This window comes from Python bivittatus, unplaced genomic scaffold (assembly GCF_059951505.1).
Source record: "Python bivittatus isolate LINGU-HERP-01145 unplaced genomic scaffold, Pbiv_v1 ctg000480_np1212, whole genome shotgun sequence".
Classification (NCBI taxonomy): domain Eukaryota; kingdom Metazoa; phylum Chordata; class Lepidosauria; order Squamata; family Pythonidae; genus Python; species Python bivittatus.
The window spans coordinates 106,295,168-106,319,565 of NW_028277075.1; the positions used below are offsets into that span (position 1 = coordinate 106,295,168).

At 40.6% G+C, this 24,398-nt stretch overlaps 1 protein-coding gene across 1 annotated transcript in view; it reads right to left on the reverse strand.

The window, feature by feature from the left end:
- LRP2 (LDL receptor related protein 2) overlaps positions 1-24,398 on the reverse strand; it is a 152,164-nt gene that overhangs the window by 59,148 nt on the left and 68,618 nt on the right. Inside the window, exons 24-39 of the mRNA XM_025174591.2 lie at positions 23,919-24,035; positions 22,172-22,549; positions 18,632-18,880; positions 17,715-17,926; positions 17,120-17,304; positions 16,117-16,345; positions 14,183-14,360; positions 11,212-11,340; positions 10,207-10,373; positions 8,305-8,448; positions 8,053-8,162; positions 6,367-6,544; positions 5,163-5,376; positions 3,867-4,106; positions 1,539-1,727; positions 19-945 (exon numbers count right to left, since the gene is read on the reverse strand). Of these exons, the coding sequence (XP_025030359.2) occupies positions 19-945; positions 1,539-1,727; positions 3,867-4,106; positions 5,163-5,376; positions 6,367-6,544; positions 8,053-8,162; positions 8,305-8,448; positions 10,207-10,373; positions 11,212-11,340; positions 14,183-14,360; positions 16,117-16,345; positions 17,120-17,304; positions 17,715-17,926; positions 18,632-18,880; positions 22,172-22,549; positions 23,919-24,035 (3,846 nt within the window). The remainder of the gene's footprint in view (positions 1-18; positions 946-1,538; positions 1,728-3,866; positions 4,107-5,162; positions 5,377-6,366; positions 6,545-8,052; positions 8,163-8,304; positions 8,449-10,206; positions 10,374-11,211; positions 11,341-14,182; positions 14,361-16,116; positions 16,346-17,119; positions 17,305-17,714; positions 17,927-18,631; positions 18,881-22,171; positions 22,550-23,918; positions 24,036-24,398) is intronic.

The window sequence follows — 24,398 nt, forward strand, 5'->3', positions numbered from 1 at the left end:
CTGAATTCTAATATTTACCTGATGCTACTACTGTAGGGTTACTACTTCCAGTTCCAGAGTAGATATTGATATAGCTGATCTTTCCTGGGCCTGCCAGAGAACTTTGAGTAAAATATATTAAACCATTTGCACTGTCATAGTCCAGAGCTACTGCAGTCCTCAATACTGTCATTGTACGGAATGGAGGGCTATGATTTTCAGGATCCAGGTGCATGCTTCTAAGGGCATTCTCCAAAGCAAAAATCAAGTAGTTATCTGTTGAAATGGAACATCTCTTGCCATCACTTCCCAGCAGTCCAAATGCACACCCACACTTTGGTGTCTGCAGGTCAGGAAGTGCAAAACACAGATGGAAGCAGCCTCCATTATTCTCTAGGCATGGATTGTAGTTGACATCAGCAGGTGCCTGTGACTGGTAATGGCTATTGTAAACAGTTACATCTCTCAACCAATCAATGTTGTCTCTTATAACGGTTGGCTGCTCAGTATTTCCTGGCTCTTTACTGGCTTGAAAGATTTTTTTCAAGTTCCTATCCACCCAAATTATAGAGTCTTCAAAAATAGTAAGGCCGTACGGTGTTGGGTAACGGCTCCCGTAGCGGACAATTTCAGGCTCGCCACCATCACGAGAAATTCTTGCAATCATGTCTAAAGAATCGTCCACCCAATAAATGTAACCAGTGTTGTGATCGACCGCTAAGCCACGTGGTGTGACGATCCCTTCAGACACTAACACGGTCCTGTTGCTGCAGTCAAGAAATGCACGTTCTATTTTGGGATCTTGCCCATAGTCTGCCCAGAAGAGATATCTGTTCTTGGGATCTACTACTATATGTCTTGGCATATCCACAGTGGTTTTAAGTAGCACTCGTCGATAAGAAGTATTTAAACGCAGAACTTCTATAAATGTTTCAGTCAAGAATGCATTGGTAAAATAGAGGTTTCCTGTGTAAAGTCAAATAAAATGAGAAACACTGAATTCTCTTACTATGTATAAGCTTCAGAGCCTAGTATAGTTTTATATAAAATAACATGTATCAATAAAGACAGGAACTTTAAGAAAAATCCTGCAATTTAGGTCCTATGCAGATATAATTAAATTTTAAATTGACTTAATTACAAATATAATATCTAAATGTCTAAACCATGCTTAAGCATTAACCATAAATATGGATTGAAGCGGTTTGCTAAGTTTGATTTGCATGGCTAAACTTTACATACTTCCTCAACCATGATGAAACAATTTCCCCACTGTCTTATCCTAGCTGGAAGAAGGAGATCCTCTAGAAGGTCAACAGAACTGAGACAGCTATTCTGTACCATCATGTTCTTACATATAATTTGGTTGAATTATTGTATATTAAGGCTGAGATACTATCCATAACCTCCATCTGGTGTCTGGGAGATAAATACTATTGATCTCAGTGAAATTTAACTCATAGTAAGCAGATGTTCTTAATATCCCATGAACTTCAGTTTAAGGATTTTTGAAAGGCAAATCCCACCAACCATTTTTTAAATCCTGGAATAGTACTGACCTGCTACCCAGTCAATAGCAATGCCACGAATTCCATTGAATCCTATCCCGTTTGTGATAACATTTCTAAAATTGGAGCCATCTGGTTTGATTTTGCGAATCGCATTCTGGGATCGAATTCGGCTGCTGAAGTCACACCAGAAAATGAAACCTGAAGGCATGTGAACATCCACGTGCAGCGCATTTCTCCCTGGAACATTAGGATTAAGGAAGCACGTTGCTTATTTTTAATTTTAGCTTTCTAATAGACATATATGGTGGTAGGACTTGAATCAAGCCCCAACCCTTTGCTCAGCAACCATTAGAAACCTTCAAAACTTTGCTAAAATTTAACATGAAATCATTAGTCCCTTGATTTGGGGTGAGAACTGAAAGGATAGAAATGTGATAATTCATGTTCCGTTTACTAACAGGAAACATACACGCACACAGACCCCAACATTAAAAATGGGCCACTTCCAGTCCCTCCTGTCTAATCACACCGTAACTCACTGTTACAGCTCAGTGGCTTTCAACTGACCATCCCAAAAAAATCAGCCCGCAGTTGCAAAAATATTGCCCACTCTGGCTTTACAATATTGGCTAAAAGTAACCCCCCTCACTTATGTCAGTACCTAAAATAATAATATTTCTTCATGACTAGGAACCATTTTTCAACTTGGACTGGAAAGTGAAATCCCTTTATTCTACAATCCAATGTTGATTCACCTGAAAATAAAGACTTTACTTCTAAGCAGACACTTAAAGGATTGCACTATTAGTCTTTTTTTTTTCTTCATCTGTTAGGAATTGGATGATCCATTTGAAAAAACAATTTCACTAGCTTAATTGTTTCTCTTTTTTAAAGTGTTCAAATGTTCAGAAAAGACATTTAATATTTTTATGATTTCAGGGCTTTGATGAGACTGATTCTATTGGGATTTAAGACCGATGAAGACCAGTTCTACAAGTGTATTCATCACTTTGATGCCTACAGATGTGCTTTCACAGGTACTGAATCACAGAAAAGGCTTGTCTTAAGCATCATAGCTTTCAATGGAGTCAGTTCCTATGTTGAGCTGTTCATTATCTCAAGTAAGCAATGAGAAACTGTGTGATCCATGTATGCGTAAACTAACTTTTGAGTATAGGGGGACCTCCAATTAAGGATATGGTACATGAACAGAGACAGAACTGTAAAGAGAACTAGCAATCTCTGTCTAGGGTTTTCCTTTCCTAGCTGATGTTAGTTGACTGATACATGTCCTCACCTGGACTGAGGTCTACAAAACAGAAAAAAAAAAATGATCTAAACATATGCATGGCTTTTGGTTAGCTTAATTTTCAGCTACAACTGAATTCAGTGGACAAGAAATCTGATATGTAACTTAATTAAAGCAAATGCCTGGTTTCAACAGGATCGTATGTTTCTGTCAGCTAATATTTGGTTGATATATCATATCCAGATCCTGAACCAGAAAGCCATCTTGGAAAAAGAGCAGGCAAATGTGAATTTCTGCTATGCCAGGAGCCCTGAAGAACCCAATCTTTCTGCAATGCTGGGAAAATGATAATAGAAACACAGGATGCATCTGAATTTCTGATCAGATTGTAGATCCCCCTTAATGGATTACTGCACCCAAGCAGAAAAAGTGAGGACCCAGGCAGGAACTTCAGGGGTTGTGGTAGTTGCCTGACTAGTCATAAGGGGCTCTTCATGGGGAGGAGTAGCTTGTAGTACTTTTTATCAAGACAGAGCCTCCATTTCTTATATAAGCTCTAAGCCAAGCAGCTGTTCTTACAAGACTTCCCTTGACATTCTCTTTCAGATTTCTCCTGTGGCCACAGTTGCTAGGCTCATACTCACTACTCCTTCTGTTGCCCAGAAGCTGAGAAGTTCCATCCCAGTCTCCCTGGCTATCAGGAATAAATACCAAAGAATTCCTACTCAGTCATACCAACACAAACCAGTAGCTGCTCTTCAGTGTTTCAGGTAAATGTTTTATCAAACTTACCTTGAAATGCCAGAGATTAAATGGTCATGGGGTTCCTCTGTTGTGCTCCTATGCCTTTATCACTGACCCCAATGCCTTGTGGAAAGCCAATGTTTGCTCTTTGGTCACTAGGTCCTACCCCTTTGTGGATTCCTATCTAACGTTCTTAGTCAAAATGATTTTTGCCTAGATTTAAATATTTCTGCTTTGTTTTTTTGAGCTACTAGAGTTCCAACCTTATTCAAAAATACACATACACATTTTACAAGCTATATGCGATAAATGACCCCTCTCCAAGAGGTAGATTATGACAGAAAGTTAAGAGATTGCACTTGTCTCCTCTAAAGTTTACCCACCTCTTCCGGCCAAGGGCACCATTGCTTCAGAGTGGTCAGATGTCTCTAAGCTAAATCCTTTAATTGCAGACAGCATGGAAACAACAACAAAGGAACTGTATGGAGAGCAGGTCCTATTATCAGGATTGAGCTGAAAGCCAGTAGAGCAGGCACAAGAGAAGAGACCCCCAGGCAAGGGCAGACAGAGATGCTGACAAATCCCAATGTTGTTGCTGCAGCCATTCGAGGTACCAGCAGAATCTGAAGAAGGGAGAGATGAAAGTGTCACAAGTGAAAAGGCATTTTTATAAAGGAGAAAGTCCTCACCTGGTACAATAAATAAATAAAATACTGGCACAAACTACTGGTGGCTAGAAAAACTGATATGAAGATGCACATTACCAATTAATACATTTTCGACAGGCACTGCATGAAGGGGACTTACGACAGGTCCTTGTAGTTGCAGCTGTTGTGGTGTCCCCACAGTCACATGATCATGATTCCGGCACTTGGCAACTGGCTTGCAATTGCAATGTCACAGTGTCCCTCGGTCACATGATTGCCATTTGTGACCTTCACTCCCAGCTTCCAGCAAGCAAAATCAATGGGGAAGCCAGCAGGAGGTCGCAAATGGCCATCATGTGACCACGGGACACTGCAACCGCGTAGGATTTGCCTAACAACAATAACTGGGACTGCTGGAACTACCATCATAAGTTGGCACAGTCACATGACATTGAGCCTTATGATTGCATTGCTTAGCGATGGAGTTCCAGGTCCCAATTACCATCGGTAAGCAAGGACCACCTGTAAAGAGATCCAGGAGCAACTTAGCAAAATATATTCTAGGGCTTATAGATTTTTTTTCTCCCAGGCAGATCCATCTGGAATGTTCCTCCCCATTTTTAAAGACTGACGTAGTTTATCTGCTAGGGTTTAGTGGGTTGACGGAGTGTGGTTTGATGTGGTTATGTTTTCAGTTAAATTTTTACTGTAAATATGTTATTCTGAACACTGCATTTTATAAGTGTGTTTCCCCCCCCCCCCGCCTTAATTATAAAGTGCCATGAGTAAGCTGATTTGTGAGGATAAAGGTTTATTTAAGAAATAAACACACATGAAATCATGGCTACTCAGGCCCCAATGCAGAGATGTTACTCTTTTCCATGCTAGATTCCTAAAACATGAAGTGAAATTGCTGCCTCTTGATTTTTTTAATAATACTACTTATTTTCTTAAAGTAAAATACATGATCAAAACAATCACTCAAAATACTGAGCTCGTGAAAGAGCTTTCAAAGGCTAACTATATACTCACTGTCTCGGTAATACACCCGGAGACATTTTAGTCTTGAAATGTTGTCTCTCAACACCACTTTGTTTGCTCCAGTTGACTTGTCAACCCGCTCAATGACTTCATAATCCCGGTCAGTATAATAGAGAAAAGAACCATAGACAGCCAGTCCCCAGGGGTGAGAGAGGTGACCCACCAAAGTCACCCGATTCGTACCATCCACATTCCCTCGTTCAATCTAGGAAATTAACAACATTGAATACTACAAATGAAAGCAAATTTGGTGCTTTATGAATGCAGATCATAGACTCATATCTTAAAGATGGACCTCAGGTTTTGACAATTATTTCTCTTTTCTCTTGCCTCCCTTGAGAAACTAAGCATTTTTTCCCAATTCACTCACGTGTCATCTCATTTCTTAAAAGGATTAGTAAATATAAATGGAAGCAACAGTTCAGATCAAGTTAGCACTAGGGCAGTGTTGTCCAAACTTGGCCACTTTAAGATGAGTGGACTTCAACTCCCAGAATTCCCCAGCCAGCATAGCCGGCTGGGGAATTCTGGAAGTTGAAGTCCACTCATCTTAAAGTGGCCAAGTTTGGACAACACTGCACTAGGGTAATGCAATTCCTTTGAAAGGTCAGTTGGAACATACAGCACCTCCTGAAGTAGCTGCATGAGCCTGGGAAAAGATACAACTGCTTTAACCATTTGGGGAAAAGGTCCTGGATATGGGATCCTGCACATTCTGAAGTATCATTTTCAAACAATTTGCACAATCTTATAAGCCACACTGGGTGAAGGTCAGTTTTTACTTCCTTGTTTATGCATGTTCTTTTTGATGAAGTTATTTTCCCCACCTCTTTAGGTAATGTTATGGGAAGGGAAAGTATATACTGCTTAATTGTACAAAGAAACAGGAAATCTGAAGTAGCTATTTGGATTTGTCTGGTTTTAACATTTAATGACTAGAAAAGGTAACTACCAGAAGAAACTCAAAAACTATTTAGACAGCCTGCTGAGAGTAACCTGCTGAGAGTAACCTGCCTGCAGCCTTTTCAGTTCTGGCAACCCCACTGAGTACATTCTGAACCTGTGTAGGAGGTCCACTTTTTCCCCTAACCTTCCATCTTCTGATCATTCCTGCTTTAATGTATGTAGCCTCTCTATATTTAAGCTGCAGAATTCTGGCAGACGAAGATACATAAGGACACATCTGGATACATACCACTCCAGTGCTTGTGACTGGCCAGTAAAGCTTTTGTTCCTTGATATCAATGGTAATAAACTCAATGTGGTCTAGATTACCCGTGAAGAGAGTTCTGATATCTGAGCCATCCATGTTTGCACTGGCAACCTTTGCTGGGATCCCACTATCTGTTCCTTGGTCTGTCCAATACAGTTTCCTGCAACATATATTATTTCAGTTATCAAAAAGCAGGTAAGACATTCTGTATGCATTTTTATTAATCAAAAGGTGTAGGCATTGAAAGGCTTAATTCAAAGGCTGCTGTTATATACTTAAAAGTAAAATCTACTGGGAACACTAGGACTTCTTTTTGGCTCTGTGTAAGCATGCATATGGTTGTGTGCACAGGCCTACACTGAGTAAGCATGCACACGTTTGCACGTAAGAAATAGGAATCCCTTAGTCAAGTTTATATAAACCATAATTGCTGCCTTATTTTATCATACAGAGATAGGCATACAGCTAGAAGAGAACCACGGCTGCTGTAGATGTTAATGTTAAACCATCATTTAGGTATATTAGTGACAAGCTCTGGATCAGATATAGGCTATGATATCCTCATTCAGTCTTCCAAGATCTTAATTGTCTTCTTCCTCCTCAAAGTCCTTGGAAAAGGACAAGGGCAAACTGAATTAGGTCTTGGTTGACAAAGGATCTGCTCACCCCCCTTCCCTTTTTGTTTGGGTGAACAAGAAAGCTCTGCTGACTCCTCATCACTTGGAAAACCCAAGAGTGAACGAAGCCAGCTCAGCTGGGAATCACCATCACAAGGCACCTGGAGTGCTTTGACAAGATGACTATGGAAGGGGCAACCTCCCCTCACTACTATTGCAGGAGTAGCAAACACAACATGCAGTTAGGAAAACCAATTCAGAAGCCCAGTTAGCATATGATGCAAAAATCAACATACAACAGGCCAAAACATATCTGTCATTTATTACTGGCCTAATAGAAAACTATAGAAAGAAAATATTCCTGAATCTGAGCATGTTGATGGTCCTAAAGAAAGGCAAGAGATTATAGATTATAGATACTACAGATAAACATTAAACTATGTACAGTAAATAAATGTAAATATAAATTAAATATAAATATAGAAATAATCCTTACCAAGTTTTTAGAGACAACTCAGAAGCCATGATAATGAAGGAAGGAAGGAATGAAGGAAAAGTACAAATGGCAAAAATCCAGAATACTCCTTACAGAACAAACACTGTATAGCCACCAAAGCAGTTTAAGCTTTGAAATCCCTCCTCCCTTTTGGTGTTCCAGTGAAAGGAAAGAAAACTGTGCCAGGATGAAGCTGGAGTAAAGAGACAGCTTGATTCTTGTTCCTTGTGAGGAATTCAAGGTCATTTGTATGGGTCCAGTGTGCTGGAGTGACAGAAACCCTGCCAGCAACAGAATTATCCCCATGAAGCTGCCTGCAAGTATATTAGCCCTTCTCCAAGAAAATGACCCATCACCAATAGCAGAGCTTCTCACTAGCAAAGGAGTACCTCTACATATCCTTTATCCTCTTCAGCTGGCAGATTTATTATTTAGAAAGCAATTATTCCCAAATCAACAGAACCTAATTTCACAGAATGAGTGTAGGATCAGGAAGCTAAAAAATAGTATCTTAGTACATTTTAAACAGCTCCAGAAACAATGCATTAAACTCACCCTCGAGCAGGATCGACAGTTAAACCAAGTGGTTTTCCAGATCCTTTAGAAGTACCATCATTGGTAATCAAAGTTTTTCGGTAGATGGTTTCACTGTGGAGCGTCAGTACCTTTAGAAATCATGAGATCTGGTTACATGGAGCAGAAACAAGGCAGGCAAATTATGCTATATGATTCTTATGCTGTTTGGTGTCTGGAGAAAGTTGTGGGATTAAATATAAATGCATGTCTCTCTGGAAGTAGAAGGCTTACCTCAATGGATTGTGTTGAAGGGTTAGTATAGTAGAGGTTTCCAGATATCCAGTCTAAAGCCAGGCCCATTGGAGTACCAATAACAGCAGCCGGGGCAAATATTGTCCTATTTGTGCCATCTGACTTCACTCTATGAATTTCACCCTTAGGATAAAAAAATTGAGAATACAATACCAAGATTTAGAACGAGCTAGGGAAAAAAAATCACTGCCCTTCTTTTCCTAGCATAATGGTACCACTGAGTTCTAAAGAAGAATATTTGGTTTTGTTACTTGAACTTGCAAGAGAACATTCAAAAGAACCTAATGAAACTCACAAAGAAGATACAATGCAATCCTAAGTAGGTCTAGTCTATACAGACATAATGTCCATTCGCTTATTTTCTAGATAAGAATTCATAGCATTGCAGGTACAGTGTGATTTTACTTTTTAGTTTTTATTCCAAAACAGATATGGGATAGAAAAAAAAATATATACCAAGGGAGGAAGGGAAGACCTTGAATGCAGGAACAACAGAGGGAAACTTTTGGGGTAAGGTAAAACAAGTTTATTTGAGATGGTCTATGGGGGTTCTCCTTAAAAGCTATGAATTAAAATCATCCTTAATGAAGCATATTTATATTCAAATGCACTGGCCAATATACTGTCTTTGGTGATGCTCCAAAATCTTCTATTTCATTTTTACAGAATGAGATTAGGAAATTTATCTTTTCTCTTTTAGAGGTATGCAATCTTGAGAGCCCACACCAATGTATTATTTCACTCATGTTTCTTCTAGCACAAGGGGAGTCAAGTTGCACCCTGCAGACCACATGCAGCCTCTATATTGAAATGCCCCTCAATTGCAAAAATCATGCCACCAACATTCAGTAGCAAAATATTCAATTTTTGAATTATGAGTTTTAGCATTTGGGCTCGTTTTAAATCTGATACTAAGTTCCCCACCCAATTTATACATTATTTTTATATTTATGATTTATTTTCTAGGGCCACCCATTTGTCCATGACTCTGGGCAGCATATAAGGACTGAAAACAAAGAAACAATGTATTAAATTACAAATAAAGGAAAGTCATACTAGGGAGAAAAACTTTAAACCCTGACATACATGAATACATCCTTCGTAGCAGGTATACACCTATCCCACCCAGAGTCTAGGAAAAAGGCTAGATCTTCAAGGTTTTCTTGAAGGACAGCATCCAGGCCTTGGGGAGAATGCTGTTCCACAAAGCAGGCACCATTACAGAGAATGTGCACCTCCTGGAGTCCACAAGATAGCACTACTTGATAGATGGGACTCGAAGCATGCCAACCCTATCAGTCTTCATGGACAGGAAAAACAATTGGAGATTTTACTCCTTGAGAAAGAGGCAAGCAAGCAGTAGGATTTAGCCCAGCATTATTTAATTTATTATTCTTTCTCATTTACTTCCTGGAACTTACTACCCTGGGATCTCTTTTATTTGAAAGATGGATTATAAATACAATCAAAAAGCCAGGCAGTTTTTTTTTAAATGCCAGGTCTATGATTTGGCAGTTTTTCAATGCAAATCATTATTAGGCCAAAGAGAAAAATTCAGACTCCAGAGAATGACAGACATTCTCACAAGATAGTGTTATTTCTTCATTTGCCAAGCAAAAAATGGTAAAGTAGTTGCAGAAATACAAGTCATTTGAAGTTGCTCCACTGTTAAAATCAGTAGACCTAGCTACTATCTTTTACAGCAGCCTTCTTAAAACTGATGCTCTCTAGACATGATGGGATTGCAATTCCTACAATTCCCAGCAAGCTTGGCCAAAGCCAGGTTGGGGAAAACTACTTACTGTACACATTTATTATACCAAATTTCCAAAATAGAGTCTCTCCAATGAATTGCCATTCTAAATAACCAAATGTACTCACCGGATTTTCAACCCAGTAGATCATCTGTTCTGAATCGTCAAAGTCAACATCAAATCCATTCTGAACTCCTGCTATCGGGACCATGGCGTCATTGGACTTCTCCTCGGGGTTCAGAGAAATACCATAGATTATGTTATCTCTTACGGCTATAAGGAATGGCTTTTCCACTGTAAAGCAACATCACAAACAGCAGAATTTTATTCTTACGTATTTCCTACAGATAACAAAATAAAATTCTGTAGTTTGTTAAATTCCAGATGTACTAGTTAAAAATAACAGCATGTTTTCTGAATGCCTTTCCAGGCACATTTAAATACAAAAAAGGTAACTTGTATTAGATCAGATCAGTGGCTAGGAACAGCTTTCTAAATAGAGATCTTTTGATCTTGTCTAACAAGGAGTGAATCTGAAGCCTTCACAGGCAAAACATGTGCTCTATCTCTGAACTATGATCCCTCCCCATAATGTATCCAAGTTGTTAAAATCTGTCAGTCTACCTAACACCGGTATTCAAGACGGCATGCAAAAGAGTCGCAAACATATTCTAATACTTCGCACATGGTTCAGCAGTACATTTCTGACATGCAAGCATCAGAACTGGGAATGTATATAGTATGCTGAAAGTTCCAAAAACACAGATTTCTCTCTCTCCATGGGGCCCTTTAATTTCAGTTACAAGTGCAGGTTAATGCAGTGCCTATTGTTTCCACCCAGGAAACCCAGACTGAAACCAATTTTACACAACCTTACTGTCCTAAATACAGGAAACATTTTCAGTTGTGCAGTGAAAATAGGAAACTTAAGCATATGTCAAGGTTGTCTATGGACTGAATTGTCATCATACATCCAGAAGGTCTGTGAGGATGACACCAGCCATCAAATTTGGGAGTGGTGTTTCCCCCCAACATTCTGCAGAAGAGGAAGAAGTTAAGGAAGTATGCTTCAGCACACTTTCTGATTATTTTTCTTCCTTTCTTTCCAAAAAAAGCTCTCTTATGATCCCACCTCTCATGCAGTTCACATTATCAGGGGAGAGAGTCCATCCAGAAGGGCAGGCACAGGAATAAAACCGGGGACCCGATGAAGAAAGCAAACACAGGTGACTACAGAGGGATCGGTCACAGAAGTTGATACCTGGGTGAAAAATTAAAGCACTTGTAAACCGAAAATCATGAGAAAAAATGAGAGAGTTTGGCAAGGTCACTGAGATGACATACTTAGCTTTGTGTACTGAGCGTGATGTTTTGTACCATGTCCAGAGAGTCAGAGGTGGCTCTCTTGGCACAACAGTGGGCCTTTGAGGAGAAAGCTACTCAGATGAGCAAGATTTAAGGTCTCTTTCCCCTTTGGATCTAAGCTATTTCTCTGAACTGTTGAGGATGTCTTCTTGCAAAAAGAGAGAGAGAGGGAATAGGAATATCAGGAAAAGGTTTCGATAGATAGATAGATAGATAGATAGATAGATAGATAGATAGATAGATAGATAGATAGATAGATAGATAGATAGATAGAGAGCCAACATGCAAAATATAGAGTTAAACATTTTGATTTGTCAACAGGCCATTGAAAACAACTGCTTTTTTTTCCCGTCTTTTTATCTGTTTAACTAATTCACGACCTGTTTCTTTGTTGTTTTCTGCACATATTCTTTTGGGGAGTTTTGGGGGGATGATTATATCATTTTACATGTGTCACACCATTTTTCTACTCTGTCATCTTTTGAAATTCACATGAAAAAAATCTGATCCTAATGACATTAAACAAAAACATTAGGAAGGGCAAAGCATTGGAAAGGGATGGTCTTCACAGTGCATTGTGTGAGCAAACTCCTTGTCCTTGAAGTATTAAGCAGCAAGGTCCTTTGGAAGACCCAAGCAGTTTCTCTGAAGGTTTCCTCCAGCTGTGTCTGCAGGTACAGACGGTTCACTCCATTTCACAATGATGTGTTGCCTACTGTGCACATACACACACCCAAATACACAGGGAGAGCCCCTAAAACCTTCCTTTCCAGTGCTTTGCACCGCTCAATTACACAAACCCACACACTCTACACCCTGCTGTGGCCACCACCACAAAAACAAAATCTTTCACATACAATGCATTCGGAAAGTATTCAGATCCCCTTCACTTTTTTCAGTTTTATTATGTTGCAGCCTGATACTACAATTGTTCAAATTCATTTTTTTTCTCATTAATCTACACTCGGTACCCCATAGTGACAAAATGAAAACAGAATTTTAGAAATGTCTGTAAGTTTATTAAAAAGGAAAAACTGGAATATCACATTGGCATAAGTATTCAGACCCTTTGCAACAACACTTGAAATTGAGCTCAGGTGCCTCCCATTTCTCTTGATCATTGCTGAGCTGTTTCTACACCTTGACTGGGGTCCACCTGTGGTAAATTAAACTGATTGGACATGATTTGGAAAGGCACACCCCTCTCTCCAGAAGGCCTCACAGCTGACAATACATATTGTACCAGAGCAAAAGCCATGAGGTCAAAGGAACTGCCTGCAGAGCTCAGAAACAGGATTATTGCAAGGCACAGATCTGGGGAAGGGTACAAAAACATTTCTGCTGCACTGAAGGTTCTCAAGAGCACAGTGGCCTCCATAATTCTCAAATGAAAGAAGTTTGGCACAACCAGGACTCTTCCAAGAGCTGGTCGCCTGGCCAAACTGAGCAATCGGGGGAGAAGAGCCTCAGTAAGAGAGGTGACCAAATACCCGATGGTCATTCCGACTGAGCTCCAGAGATCCTGTGTGGAGATGGGACAAAGTTCCAGAAGGACAACCATCACTGCAGCCCTCCACCAATCTGGGCTTTATGGCAGAGTGGCTACATGGAAGCCTCTCCTCAGTGCAAAACACATGAAAGCCCACTTGGAGTTTGCAAAAAGCACCTGAAGGACTCTCAGACTGTGAGGAACAAAATTCTCTGGTCTGATGAAACCAAGATTGAACTGTTTGGACTCAATTCTAAACGTTATGTCTGGAGGCAACTAGGCATCGCTCATCACCTGCCCAATACCATCCCAACCGTGATGCATGGTGGTGGCAGCATCATGCTGTGGGGGTGTTTTTCAGCAGCAGGGACTGGGAGACTGGTCAGGGTTGAGGGAAAGCTGAATGGAGAAAGGACAGAGATCTCCTCAATGAAAATCTGTTCCACAGTGCTCAGGACCTCAGACTGGGCCGAAGGTTCACCTTCCAACATGACAATGATCCTAAGCACACAGCCAAGACAACACAGGAATGGCTTAGGGACAACTCGGTGAATGTCCTAGAGTGGCCCAGCCAGAGCCCTGACTTGAACCCTACTGAACATCTCTGGAGAGACCTGGAAATGGCTGTCTGCCAACCGTCCCCATCCAACCTGATTGAGCTTGAAAGGATTTGCAAAGAAGAATGGCAGAAAATCCCTCAATCCAGGTGTGCAAAGTTTGTCGCGTCATACCGAAAAAGACTCGAGGCTGTAATTGTTGCCAAAGGTGCTTCAACAAAGTACTGAGTAAAGGGTCTGAATACTTATGCCAATGTGATATTTCGGTTTTTCCTTTTTAACAAATTTACAGACATTTCTAAAATTCTGTTTTCACTTTGTCATTATGGGGTACTGAGTGTAGATTAATGAGAAAAAAAATGAATTTGAATGATTGTAGTATCAGGCTGTAACATAACAAAATTGGAAAAAGTGAAGGAGGTCTGAATACTTTCCGAATGCACTGTATAGGGGAAATTTTTTTTTAAATTATTTCTGCCTCGGAGAGTAATTATCATCACTGGGGTCAGCAGCATCAATGTATTGAGCAAATATTACAAACTGGGAGAAATCTGTTTAATATTTAAAAGAGGAAGAAAACACACATTATGAAGCAATGGAGAGCTTGATTGCCATTGCAGCATGTCCAGTTCAAATGTTTTTTAACACTGGGCTGTTTACTTTTTTTGTTGCTTTATGCTGACCAATCTTACCAGGAGGCTGTTTCACACGATGAACTGCCACAATCCCCAGAGGCTGGTGGACATTATAGATCATTACTGTTTGATTTCTCCCATGCCACTTGTTTGCTCGGATGACTCTATGGGTGTATCGGTCAGTCCAATATACAAAATCCTCAAAGAGAGTGAGTGCGTGAGGGTGCCGCAATACCTATTTAAAAAAAAAAAAAAGGACAAAAGTTCCATTACTATTCAATATCCTTGCTATTGTTATCCTAAAGTTATCCTATTTATATTAAAATAAAGGTGTCTTCTAGGCATCTTCCTAGCCTTGCTGAAATAAAGTTCATGGAAAGTTTATGGCACAACAGATGGCTCGCAACATACATATCAGCTTTGCATCACTATATTTAGGCAGCAAGCTGTGGTCTTTTTTATACGTGGCCCTAAATCAAATGATATGATTTAATGATTATACACCAGCATTCAAAAGTCTGCAGTAATAAACTAGATAGACTGCTGGATTTATTCCAGAGGGACAAAGATTCCAGCTCTTCTCAGCCATGAACACCTTCTACTTCAGCCAATAGAACATAAAACATTGGGTATTAGATACAGGTAGTCCTCAACTTACAACCATTCATTCAGCAACCATTCAAAGTTATGACAGTACTGAAAAAATGGACTTAACATCTGGTCCCTGAAGTTACAGCTGTTGCAGCACCCCCAGTCATGTGATCAAAATTTGGGCGCTTGGCAGCCTGCTTGCACTTAAACTGCAGGGGTGCTTCAATTCCCCCCACCTGCCTAACTTCCCCCCATCTCTGCCCTTTTAGGTGCCCTGCACTCCAATACATACCCCTACTGTCCCCCACCGATGCCCCCAGCTGACCTTCGCCATCTTCTTCACTTAAAAGACCTTAAGACACTTAAGATTTTTAAGACATTAAAAGTTTAATGGTTGAGCCCTCCCCTCCATCATGCAGCTTGCCTTCCCATTGGTCAGAGTGGCCGTGGAGTGGGCAGCCTTATAATAACAAAGGAATCCCTCGACTTGCACAGCAGGGGCAGTGCCAGTAGCCACCTTGATTGAGGCAGGGGGCCGCCCGGTGCCATGGCTGACCATGTTGTGGCTCAGGGACCATCTGTCACCACCAAGGTCCTGAAGGGCCACTGGTCCCAGATGCTGTGCAAGAGGAGCCTGGCTGTTTAAGTATCCCAGTGCCGGCAGCACATGTGACAGTGCCTGGGCATCTTTGTGAATGGGCATCCCCATAGGCCAGTTTTCCAGGAGTGCTTGCAACACGAGCTGCAGAGTGTGTGCTGCCCCAGGAAGCCCGCATCCTTCTGCTTCCTCAGTTCTGCCACCACTCCAAATAGCACCTCCCATACAGCATCCATCTTCACCCAAGGAGCCGCCACCGATTCTCCTGCCTCGTCAGGCAACAGAGAGCGCCATATCTCGCTGTCTCACTGCCTCCTCCCTGGCTGGGCCTGGCAAGCTCTCTCAGCAGACGAGGCTCCACCACCCTGCCACACTTACTTTGCACATCCCAGGGCTGTCCCCTCACCAGCAGGAGGAAGAAGACGGCGAAAGTCAGCTGCAGGTGGCAGCAGCAGGGAGCAGCAAGGGTATGTGGCCGGGTGCACTGCAACCAAAAGGGCAGAGATGGGGGGGGAGGTAGACAGGTAGGGGGAGTTGAAGTGAAGGCGAGCGTCGCAGGGCAGGAGACGCTTGAGGTCATGGCCTAACAACGGTGCTGTCCTGGCCTAATGACCGCAACTGGGACTACTGGAATTGCCGTCACTAAGCAGTGTAGTCACGTGATGTTTCACCTAACAATCACATTGCTGAACAATGGAAGTTCTGGTCCCAACTGTGGTCATAAGTCAAGGATTACCCTAGTAAATATTTGAACAATCTGATCATCCATTTCCCCATTTTTTAATTTCCCTTTTTTTCATACCAAGTCACTTGCCACCACCTGCCGCCTGTTGTTTCCATTATAATCACAGAAATCAATGTAGTCAAGATAGGCATCTGCAAAGTACAGCAGTTTATTGGGGTAGTCAATGGAGAGTCCGTTGGGCCAATAGATCTTATTACTGACAACGGTGGTTCGTAACGTGCCGTCCATACTCGCTCTTTCAATTCGGGGATTCTGACCCCAGTCTGTCCAAAACATCACATGACCACTGCAGAAAGCAACAGATTCATGGTCATAAAGAGATACAGCAATATTCACATGCCTAACACCACCAGAATAATTTTAGAAATATTAGAACCACCATATGGTCAGCAACTGTCCATGTTTCTGGTATAATAAAAACACTGGAGTAGCTCATTTTTCTGGTATGTGCCATAAATCTGGATGGCCCTGGTTCACATCTCACCTCTGCCACTACACAGCATCAGGCAAGCCATGTTTTCTCATGGGTAGTCCCCCCTCTGCAACATGGGAATAATAATGCTGCTGCAACTACAGAACTACAGAACTTGACAACAAGTGAAAAATTCTCTGCTTATATAAAACACTGCTTTACAATGGAGTAAATTTAAGGTAGTCATGTGGTATAAATGGACATTCTGGTCCTCAAATTAGATGTGATTCTGTAATTTGCTGTTATTAAATGAGCTGTGCACAGGATTTTTGCTACAACTCAGAAGACAACCGGTGGGACCCGAATGTGCTCAGATGCTCCGTGAAATCGTGATATGCAATCAAGAGACGGGCAACTAACCCCACATGAATGCCCAGAATAATGTTATAATAACCCTAAAGGTTCTTTATTTCATAATTATTTGCTGTATCGCCCACTGTAAAGAGGGCCACTGAACAAAAATCTTACTTACTGCATGTTAGTAGAAAATACATGTCAACGATTACAAGATGATGTATGCTTAAAGCCAATGCTTAAAAATCTCCATATTACATTCAGCTTTTTTTTTTCTTTTTTTTTTTAACTTACTCAGTTCTGGGATCTAAGACTAGTCCTCTTGGATTTGTTACATTTTCACTGATCAGGACAGTCCTATGGCTCCCATCAAGTCTGGAGACTTCAATTGTTTCCAGGATATAGTCTGTCCAGTAAAGGTTGCGGCCCACCCAATCCACTGCAATGCTTTCGGTGACTGTGACACCACTGTCAAACACCTGTCCAAAGTCATGAAAAACAACCATATTGGCATCCTTGTAATCTTTTATTATTGAAAAGGAGTAAAGTCAGTTTACGTTTTATAAAAGAAGAGAACATGCATTATTTATATCCTCCTCCATGGCAAGACTAACTAAAGTGAAATTCTGTAATCTCCCCAAAGATCATCAATTCACCGGGAAAAAAAGTATTAATTCTTACTCTAAAATTAATGTTTATGAACAAAATCAATGTGTTTCAGGAAACAGGGATCCCTTACTAATCCTGTCTCCAGTGTGGTGTGTCTTCAGTGCCCTAACCCTTCTACATCTATTTATTTACAAAGGAGTATGCATAAGAACTTGGATGCACTTAGTGCTCCATAAAATTTGGACATGCAATCAGTGTCTTAAATCAGCAAGAAACTTACTACTTTTCTGTCTGTTCCATTCTGGTAAGCACTCCAAATCTTGTCCTGGGTGATATCAGACCAAAATATTCTATCAGTCACTGAATCAAAATCAAGAGCAACGATGTTCCTTCCATCTCGAATCAAGGAAAAAATGCGCTGTGCTTGAGAAGTTATGTTGTTAACGACAATTTGATTACGGCTTGCCACCAACAAGAGAAGATTCCCAGATTCTGCAAAAACAGGCAATTAAAAACAAATCTTTCACTATCAACATCTAGAGAGCATTCCATTAAAGGAAGCCATTACACAGTATTAAAAAAGTCACAATTTCATGATGAGATAGGGTGGGCCTGCATGCCAATAGTCTCAGGTTTAAACCCTGGTGCTTCCAAGCCGAGCTGGAAATCTAAAGGGCTGATGCCAATCACTGCAGACTGGGCTAGATGGATTAATAGGCCAACCCAGTCTAGGTCAGCCTCTTGCGTCCTACAAGAAGAAATACAAATGTTCTGCTCATGACAGAAGTGGAGGTTATATTGTACAAATGTTCCTTTTGGTAAGCAATTGTTCTATGCCACCTGAGCAGAGAAGGCTTCAGGTCCCATTGCAGGTAGGATCCACCCTGAAGCAAAAACACTTTTTTACATATGACCCTGGTTATATTGATGTTTAGCAACTGGACATCTCAGCACCTCAAACATATCTTTAAATAATTATCTATGTTCTTTAAAACCTAATTAATTTTGATTTAATCACATTTGTAAAGGTAACTGCAATTATAACCTGCCTTATTAATATGTTAACGCTAGTAGCCTAAACTCAAATGTATTGCGATGGACAACATTTAATCCTCTCACCAAGTAAGAGTAGCCAGGAAGTGGTTATGCATTTGTGTCTGTCTCTATCACCTACCTTACCATGAGGGTATTCCTCACCTGTTACTTTGCATGTCCTCCCATTGGATTCTAATATGTAACCTTCATCACAGTAACACCTAAATGATCCCCTTTCATTGTGGCAGTGTTGGCTACAAAATCCAGGAGAGTCACATTCATTAATATCTTCACAGGTTTTCGAATCATTGGCAAGCTGATAGCCAAAGGGGCAAGAACACTGAGCTCCAAAGGGTCCTTGAATGCATTCATGCGTGCAGCCTGCATTATTATCCGAGCAGGTCTCCTGGTCTGTCAATAAACAGGAGGGAGTGATAAGAACACATTTCACCTACCCTTAATTCAAGAGATGAGCCTTTCCATCAACCATCCTATGGCCCCCACCACACACCAACTGCTGCACCCATTCAAGACTGACACCATGCCCCATGTTGCCATGAAACAGGGGCGAGTCTTTAGTAGACAGAACTATCTATAATGGTAATTTTGCAGCCTTTCTCTAGGGCTGGAGGGGGGTGATTTCACACTGGTGGGAGCTCCCGCCCCATCCTGCCTTGTAGTGTTCCCCCCTTCCTCCATAGCCATGGCAATACAGCATCTTGCCATGACCCATATCCTCCCCAGTTGCCCCGAGGAGCTGCTTTGCCATTTCCCTGCACCATGACTGCCTTTTCCTGTTTGCTGTCCTTTTCTTTTTCTCACTGCAAAAAGCAATGAGGCAACAGAAAAACAGTCATGGTGACACCAGATAGGAGATGTTTTTGTGTCCTCCCAATGGCTAGTCAGAGCATGCTCGACTCTCTTTAATGCCCTTTCTCTCCTCTACCCGATGAGTAGAAGCCAATGGACTCTACCACTGGCTTTAATCACAGCAAAAGAAAACAGAATTTAAAAGCAACCATTCTAAACAGAGAAGGCAAGTTACCCTCCCCCCACGTTCTAATACAAAAAGAGAATGGCTTAATCACAAAATTAGCAGCTACAGTAATATGAGGCCTATTTACATAACCAGATACACCAAAAGAAAAGAGCCCAAGCATTTATGACTGGGTTTTTAAAAGCAAAGTCCAGAGGTTATTCTGCAGCAGAAGTGAATACAAAGAAATTCTGGATAATTTTTAGCTCCCTTTTGCCTCTCCTTAGCTTATGTGATCATGGCTAGAATATGAAGGGCAGGCCGCAGCATTATGCGCATTTACATCAAAGTGGGGTCCCCAGACTTGTTACATCAGTGGGCATCTTTTGAAGACATGTTATGGGCTAATCACAAAATAAGCATTGAACATAAGGCAAACTGGTATCGTGTGTCCCCTATTCCCTTTAGCACTGCTCTCTACCTTGCCTTGGTTTCCATTTTTGGGCGGAGGTGGTGGTGGAGAGGAAGGAGAGATGGAAAGACAGCCTTCCCAACAAAGCACTGGACTGCCCATAATTGTAATTTTCTTACAATCCCTTTGGGATTGGTGTGGGACCTAACGGAGCCTTGCAAGTAAATATGCTTTTTAAAGTTGACCCTTCCATTTGCAGCATTCTGTTTTCTCATTTACTCAGAAGAATTTAAACAAGAAAAATAAAGTGCGGTATGGAGCTTGACAGAAACCACAGGATGTATCATTGTACACCTGGGACCCATGGACCAGGGCTTTTACAGCTTATTGCGCCCTGTGGCAAAATGACCGGAGAGGTTCAGTCTCTGGGCTTATAGAGGGAGGAGGCTTATAGTTTCAAGAGTCTTGTCAGTTTGGGAATGGAAATTTGGTTAGAAGATTCTAAGTGACAGAACTGATTTAAGCTGTCCTTATCACACATGCAATGTTAACTGTCAACTCTTTCTCTCAGAAGAAGGCAACATTTTTACAGTCAGGGACCCCATTGTTTACAGACCTTCATCCAAAGCACTACACAACCCTATTCATTAATACTAGAGCACCTCCTAAATGAAAAGGGTACCCCATATACCCTCCCCTCCCACCAAATAATGGGATGTTTGGGGTATGAGAACAAGCTACAGCTGGAATGAAACAACTGGTTTCCTATGTATACATGGGAAAAGTGTAAAATGTGTAGAGGCCTCTCTGGATCGTAGACATGTTTGGTTCCCAGACTGATAAGGATTCGGGAGATGGTTTAATAAATGACCATCTGCAAGCTCCTTCATTATCAGCAGAGAGACACACCACTTCACTGGTTCACAGAATGGCAGTCAAAAACAAAATAAGGAAGATTCCATCCTAACGTACTTTGGAATCTATTGGCTGCAGATGGGAAATAGTTCAGTTGCTGGAATTCTTGGAAACCCATTCCAATCTTCTGAATACATAGTTGTGCTTTTAAAAAGGAATTACTTTTGCTTTAGGGAGATGCCAAAGAGCCTGACACACATAAGGAGGATGAGTTGACTTTTTCTTGAAAAGGGGGGTCAGCTGAGTTAATAAGGAGTATATGGATGATCAGCTCTTATGAGTCCTTTGCCACTTCAATAACTATCAAATAAATAATAGCCAGAGAATGGGGAACACAAGCACAGCCATTTTATTTTGTTCATGACTTGAGGGTTTCTTATAGGCATCTGATAGGCCAAGGAATTCGCCTAGGCGGGCTTTTGCTCTGATTTAGTAGAGTTCTTCATATACATCAATTCAAAAAGAACAAACTCAATCATAGCAAGTGTCCCTGTTTTTGTAAACAAGCCTTCATTTAACAAATGTAATCTGAAGCTTGGTATCAAAATGTGAATCTAATATGATTTAGTATCATACCTGGCTGAGGCTCATCTGAGAATGCATTGATTGATTAGAGAAAGGAAGGAAAGAAAGAAAGAAGTTAGAATTAAGTTTAAATCAACATTGTCAGTAATCAATACCAACACTACTTCTGCCACCTGCAAGTTTTCAGATTAAAATCAAATAAAAGTTAGAAATATTAAGGAAAATATTAAAGATTGGTTTAAATTTGATTTAAATTAAAAGCAACTACTGATTAAGTTCCAATCTTAAATAATAAATGTAGCATGTTTTTAAAGATATGAATAGTAAAGTCTGAAGTGAAACATATTAAAGTTAACTCTAACACTGACCTAAATAAAAACCATATTCATAAAAAGCATACTCAAACATGAATGTTTACATTTGCAGCAAGTTAGCAACATATAGGCAGCCCTGAATAGCCATTGCCCAAAAATAATATTATTTCCAACACTATGAAAGCCATATGCAACATTTTAGATTTCAGTATGACATAGTGATTAAAACTGTTGAGCTGAAACCAGGGAAATCTAGGTTCAAGTCCCCACTAAACTTTACAATTCCCCAGGTGCCTTTGGGCCAGTCCCTTTCCCTCAGCTTCACCTACCCCATGCACTTAGCGTGAGAATAAAAATGAGGGGTGACCCCATGCAAAACAATATTTTTATCATCACAACCCCAGTCTTTCTTTGAGAAGTCAGAATTGTATACGATGGAATTTTTTTTGCATTTTATTTTTACAATGAACCTATGAGGTAAAGCTGTGTGATAGTTAAGCCACTTTGTCACATATGTATTTGAAGGCCTTTTCTGAATCGTACATTAAAAGAGAACTTACTGCACAGGGGTGATTCATCAGCTCCATTAGGGCAATCAGCAAGATTGTCACATACTTTGCTGAGATTTACACATATGCTGTGGCCTGGGCATTGCCACTGCCAACTGGGGCACCGGAAAGGCTGGGTTGGACAGTCCCTCTCATCACTCATATCCCGGCAGTCATTGTCACCATCACAGATCCAAGCTTGATAGATGCAGTTTCCATTATCACAGTGGAAATGAGAAGGAGGACAGGTCCTAGGTGGACACCTATGATGTTCATCTGAGCCATCCACACAATCTGGGTGACCATCACATTCCCAGCTAGCTGGGATACAGTTGCCATCTGACTGACACTGGAATTCATTCTGGTGGCACATTCCAGGTGGTCTTGTAGCTGGAAGTCACATTAAGGATACAGAGCTTTGTTTGTATTAGTCAACCATCCTTCATCCATAGCAAACAAGTCAAAGGTGACCAGACAATCAGCAATAAATATAATTCTTGATTACTAAGGTGTTACTGCTTTAAAGTAATCTTCCTGTTGACCCCACCAAGGCAAAAAGCAAACATCAAATCATGTGGTTTACCTGGAAGTGCTAATGGCAAGGTTCATTTGCATATTTAATTAAGAAAATATTATGTGCGAGAGATTCAGTTTCAACACTGAGAAAACCCTTGTATGAATAGAACTCTTCAAAGGACTCAAGCCTACTTTTAAATATAAAACTTCCCCAGTAAAGACACAGGGCTGCATCCAACTGGATAAGAGTATCTGCCACTCAATGAAGATGCTCTCTTGACTTTTGCTCTTCCCATGGGCCTGCCCTTCACATACGATCAAACAGATCTTTCAACCCTCTGAAACAGATTTGGGGGGCATACAAAGGGTTTCAGGAGAAAGAGGCAAACCATAGTTTATACTTTTAATGCTTAATCTCTCTCTCTCTCTCTTTCTCTCTCTCTCTGTGTGCATGTGAATGCATTCTGAAACCAATCCACTATCCAAAATACTTTAATTACTGGGCAAATAAACAAGCAGCATGCTTTGAAGGGCACTTGATCATTAATGAATTTCTGAGATGAATGGCTTCAATTTTTTAAAAAGAACACACACATGTGCAGAAGGGCATTCTTCAGAGATAGGATATTTCTGCCTGAAGAAATCAGTCTGGTTGTACAATCAAGAGACAGCCATAACTTTATTTATTTGGGAAAAATCTAACCTAATACTTTTGCAACAGTTTTAAGAAAGAAACGCCTGCATATATTAAAATGCACATACATAAAATATGATCATTTAGTATACTGAAATAATGATTATACTACCTATGCTTTGAAATAATTAACCATTTTTATTTACTCAAATATATTTCTCTCCCATCGGCATTATTTTCAGTGGAGTTGAACTTTTTTTAGATTTAGAATCGAATGCACATGCCATTTAAACTGACGGAAAAAATTCTCATAAAGCATTATATCGTGTTATAAAATTATACTTATTTTATTTATTTATTAAATTTGTATACTTATACTGGTCTCTAAAACTGCAAACGTAATTAGTTTAGCAAAACAAAATTACGATTCCAATGTGGACTCCCAGAAGATGCAGAACTATTAACCCCATGTCATATTTGTCACTTAGAAGGTTCAAAGGTGCACAAAGGTATTGCCGACATCTCATCTTGCCTGGAGCAGGTGTTTCCAACCCTTGTTCATAAGATTCACTTCATTAATAACACAGAAATGGATTTGTTTATACTTACGACAACCAGCCTCATCAGAGTGATCATTGCAGTCAAAGACACCATCGCACTGGTAATAATTCCTAATACACTGGTCTCCACTTGCACATTTAAACTCAGTAGAACTACAGTTGTAGACTACAGTAAAATAGAGAACGACCATAAGGACAAGATTTTTAAGCAATTCGCTATTAGTCATACTACAGAGTGAGAACGTAACAGGAAGTATTACAAAGAAATCTCCTTCCTTCCTTCCTTCCTTCCTTCCTTCCTTCCTTCCTTCCTTCCTTCCTTCCTTCCTTCCTTCCTTCCTCCCTTCCTCCCTTCCTCCCTTCCTCCCTTCCCTTCCCTTCCCTTCGTCTCAAGAAACAAATCACACCGCATCTGCATATCAAGCGTTTCTAAGCAGCTGTCACACATACTGAGGAATTCTGAAAGTAATTTCATTACAGTTCTAAGGCAATCCAACCGTACAGTGTACAAACTCCATCTTCGGAGCAT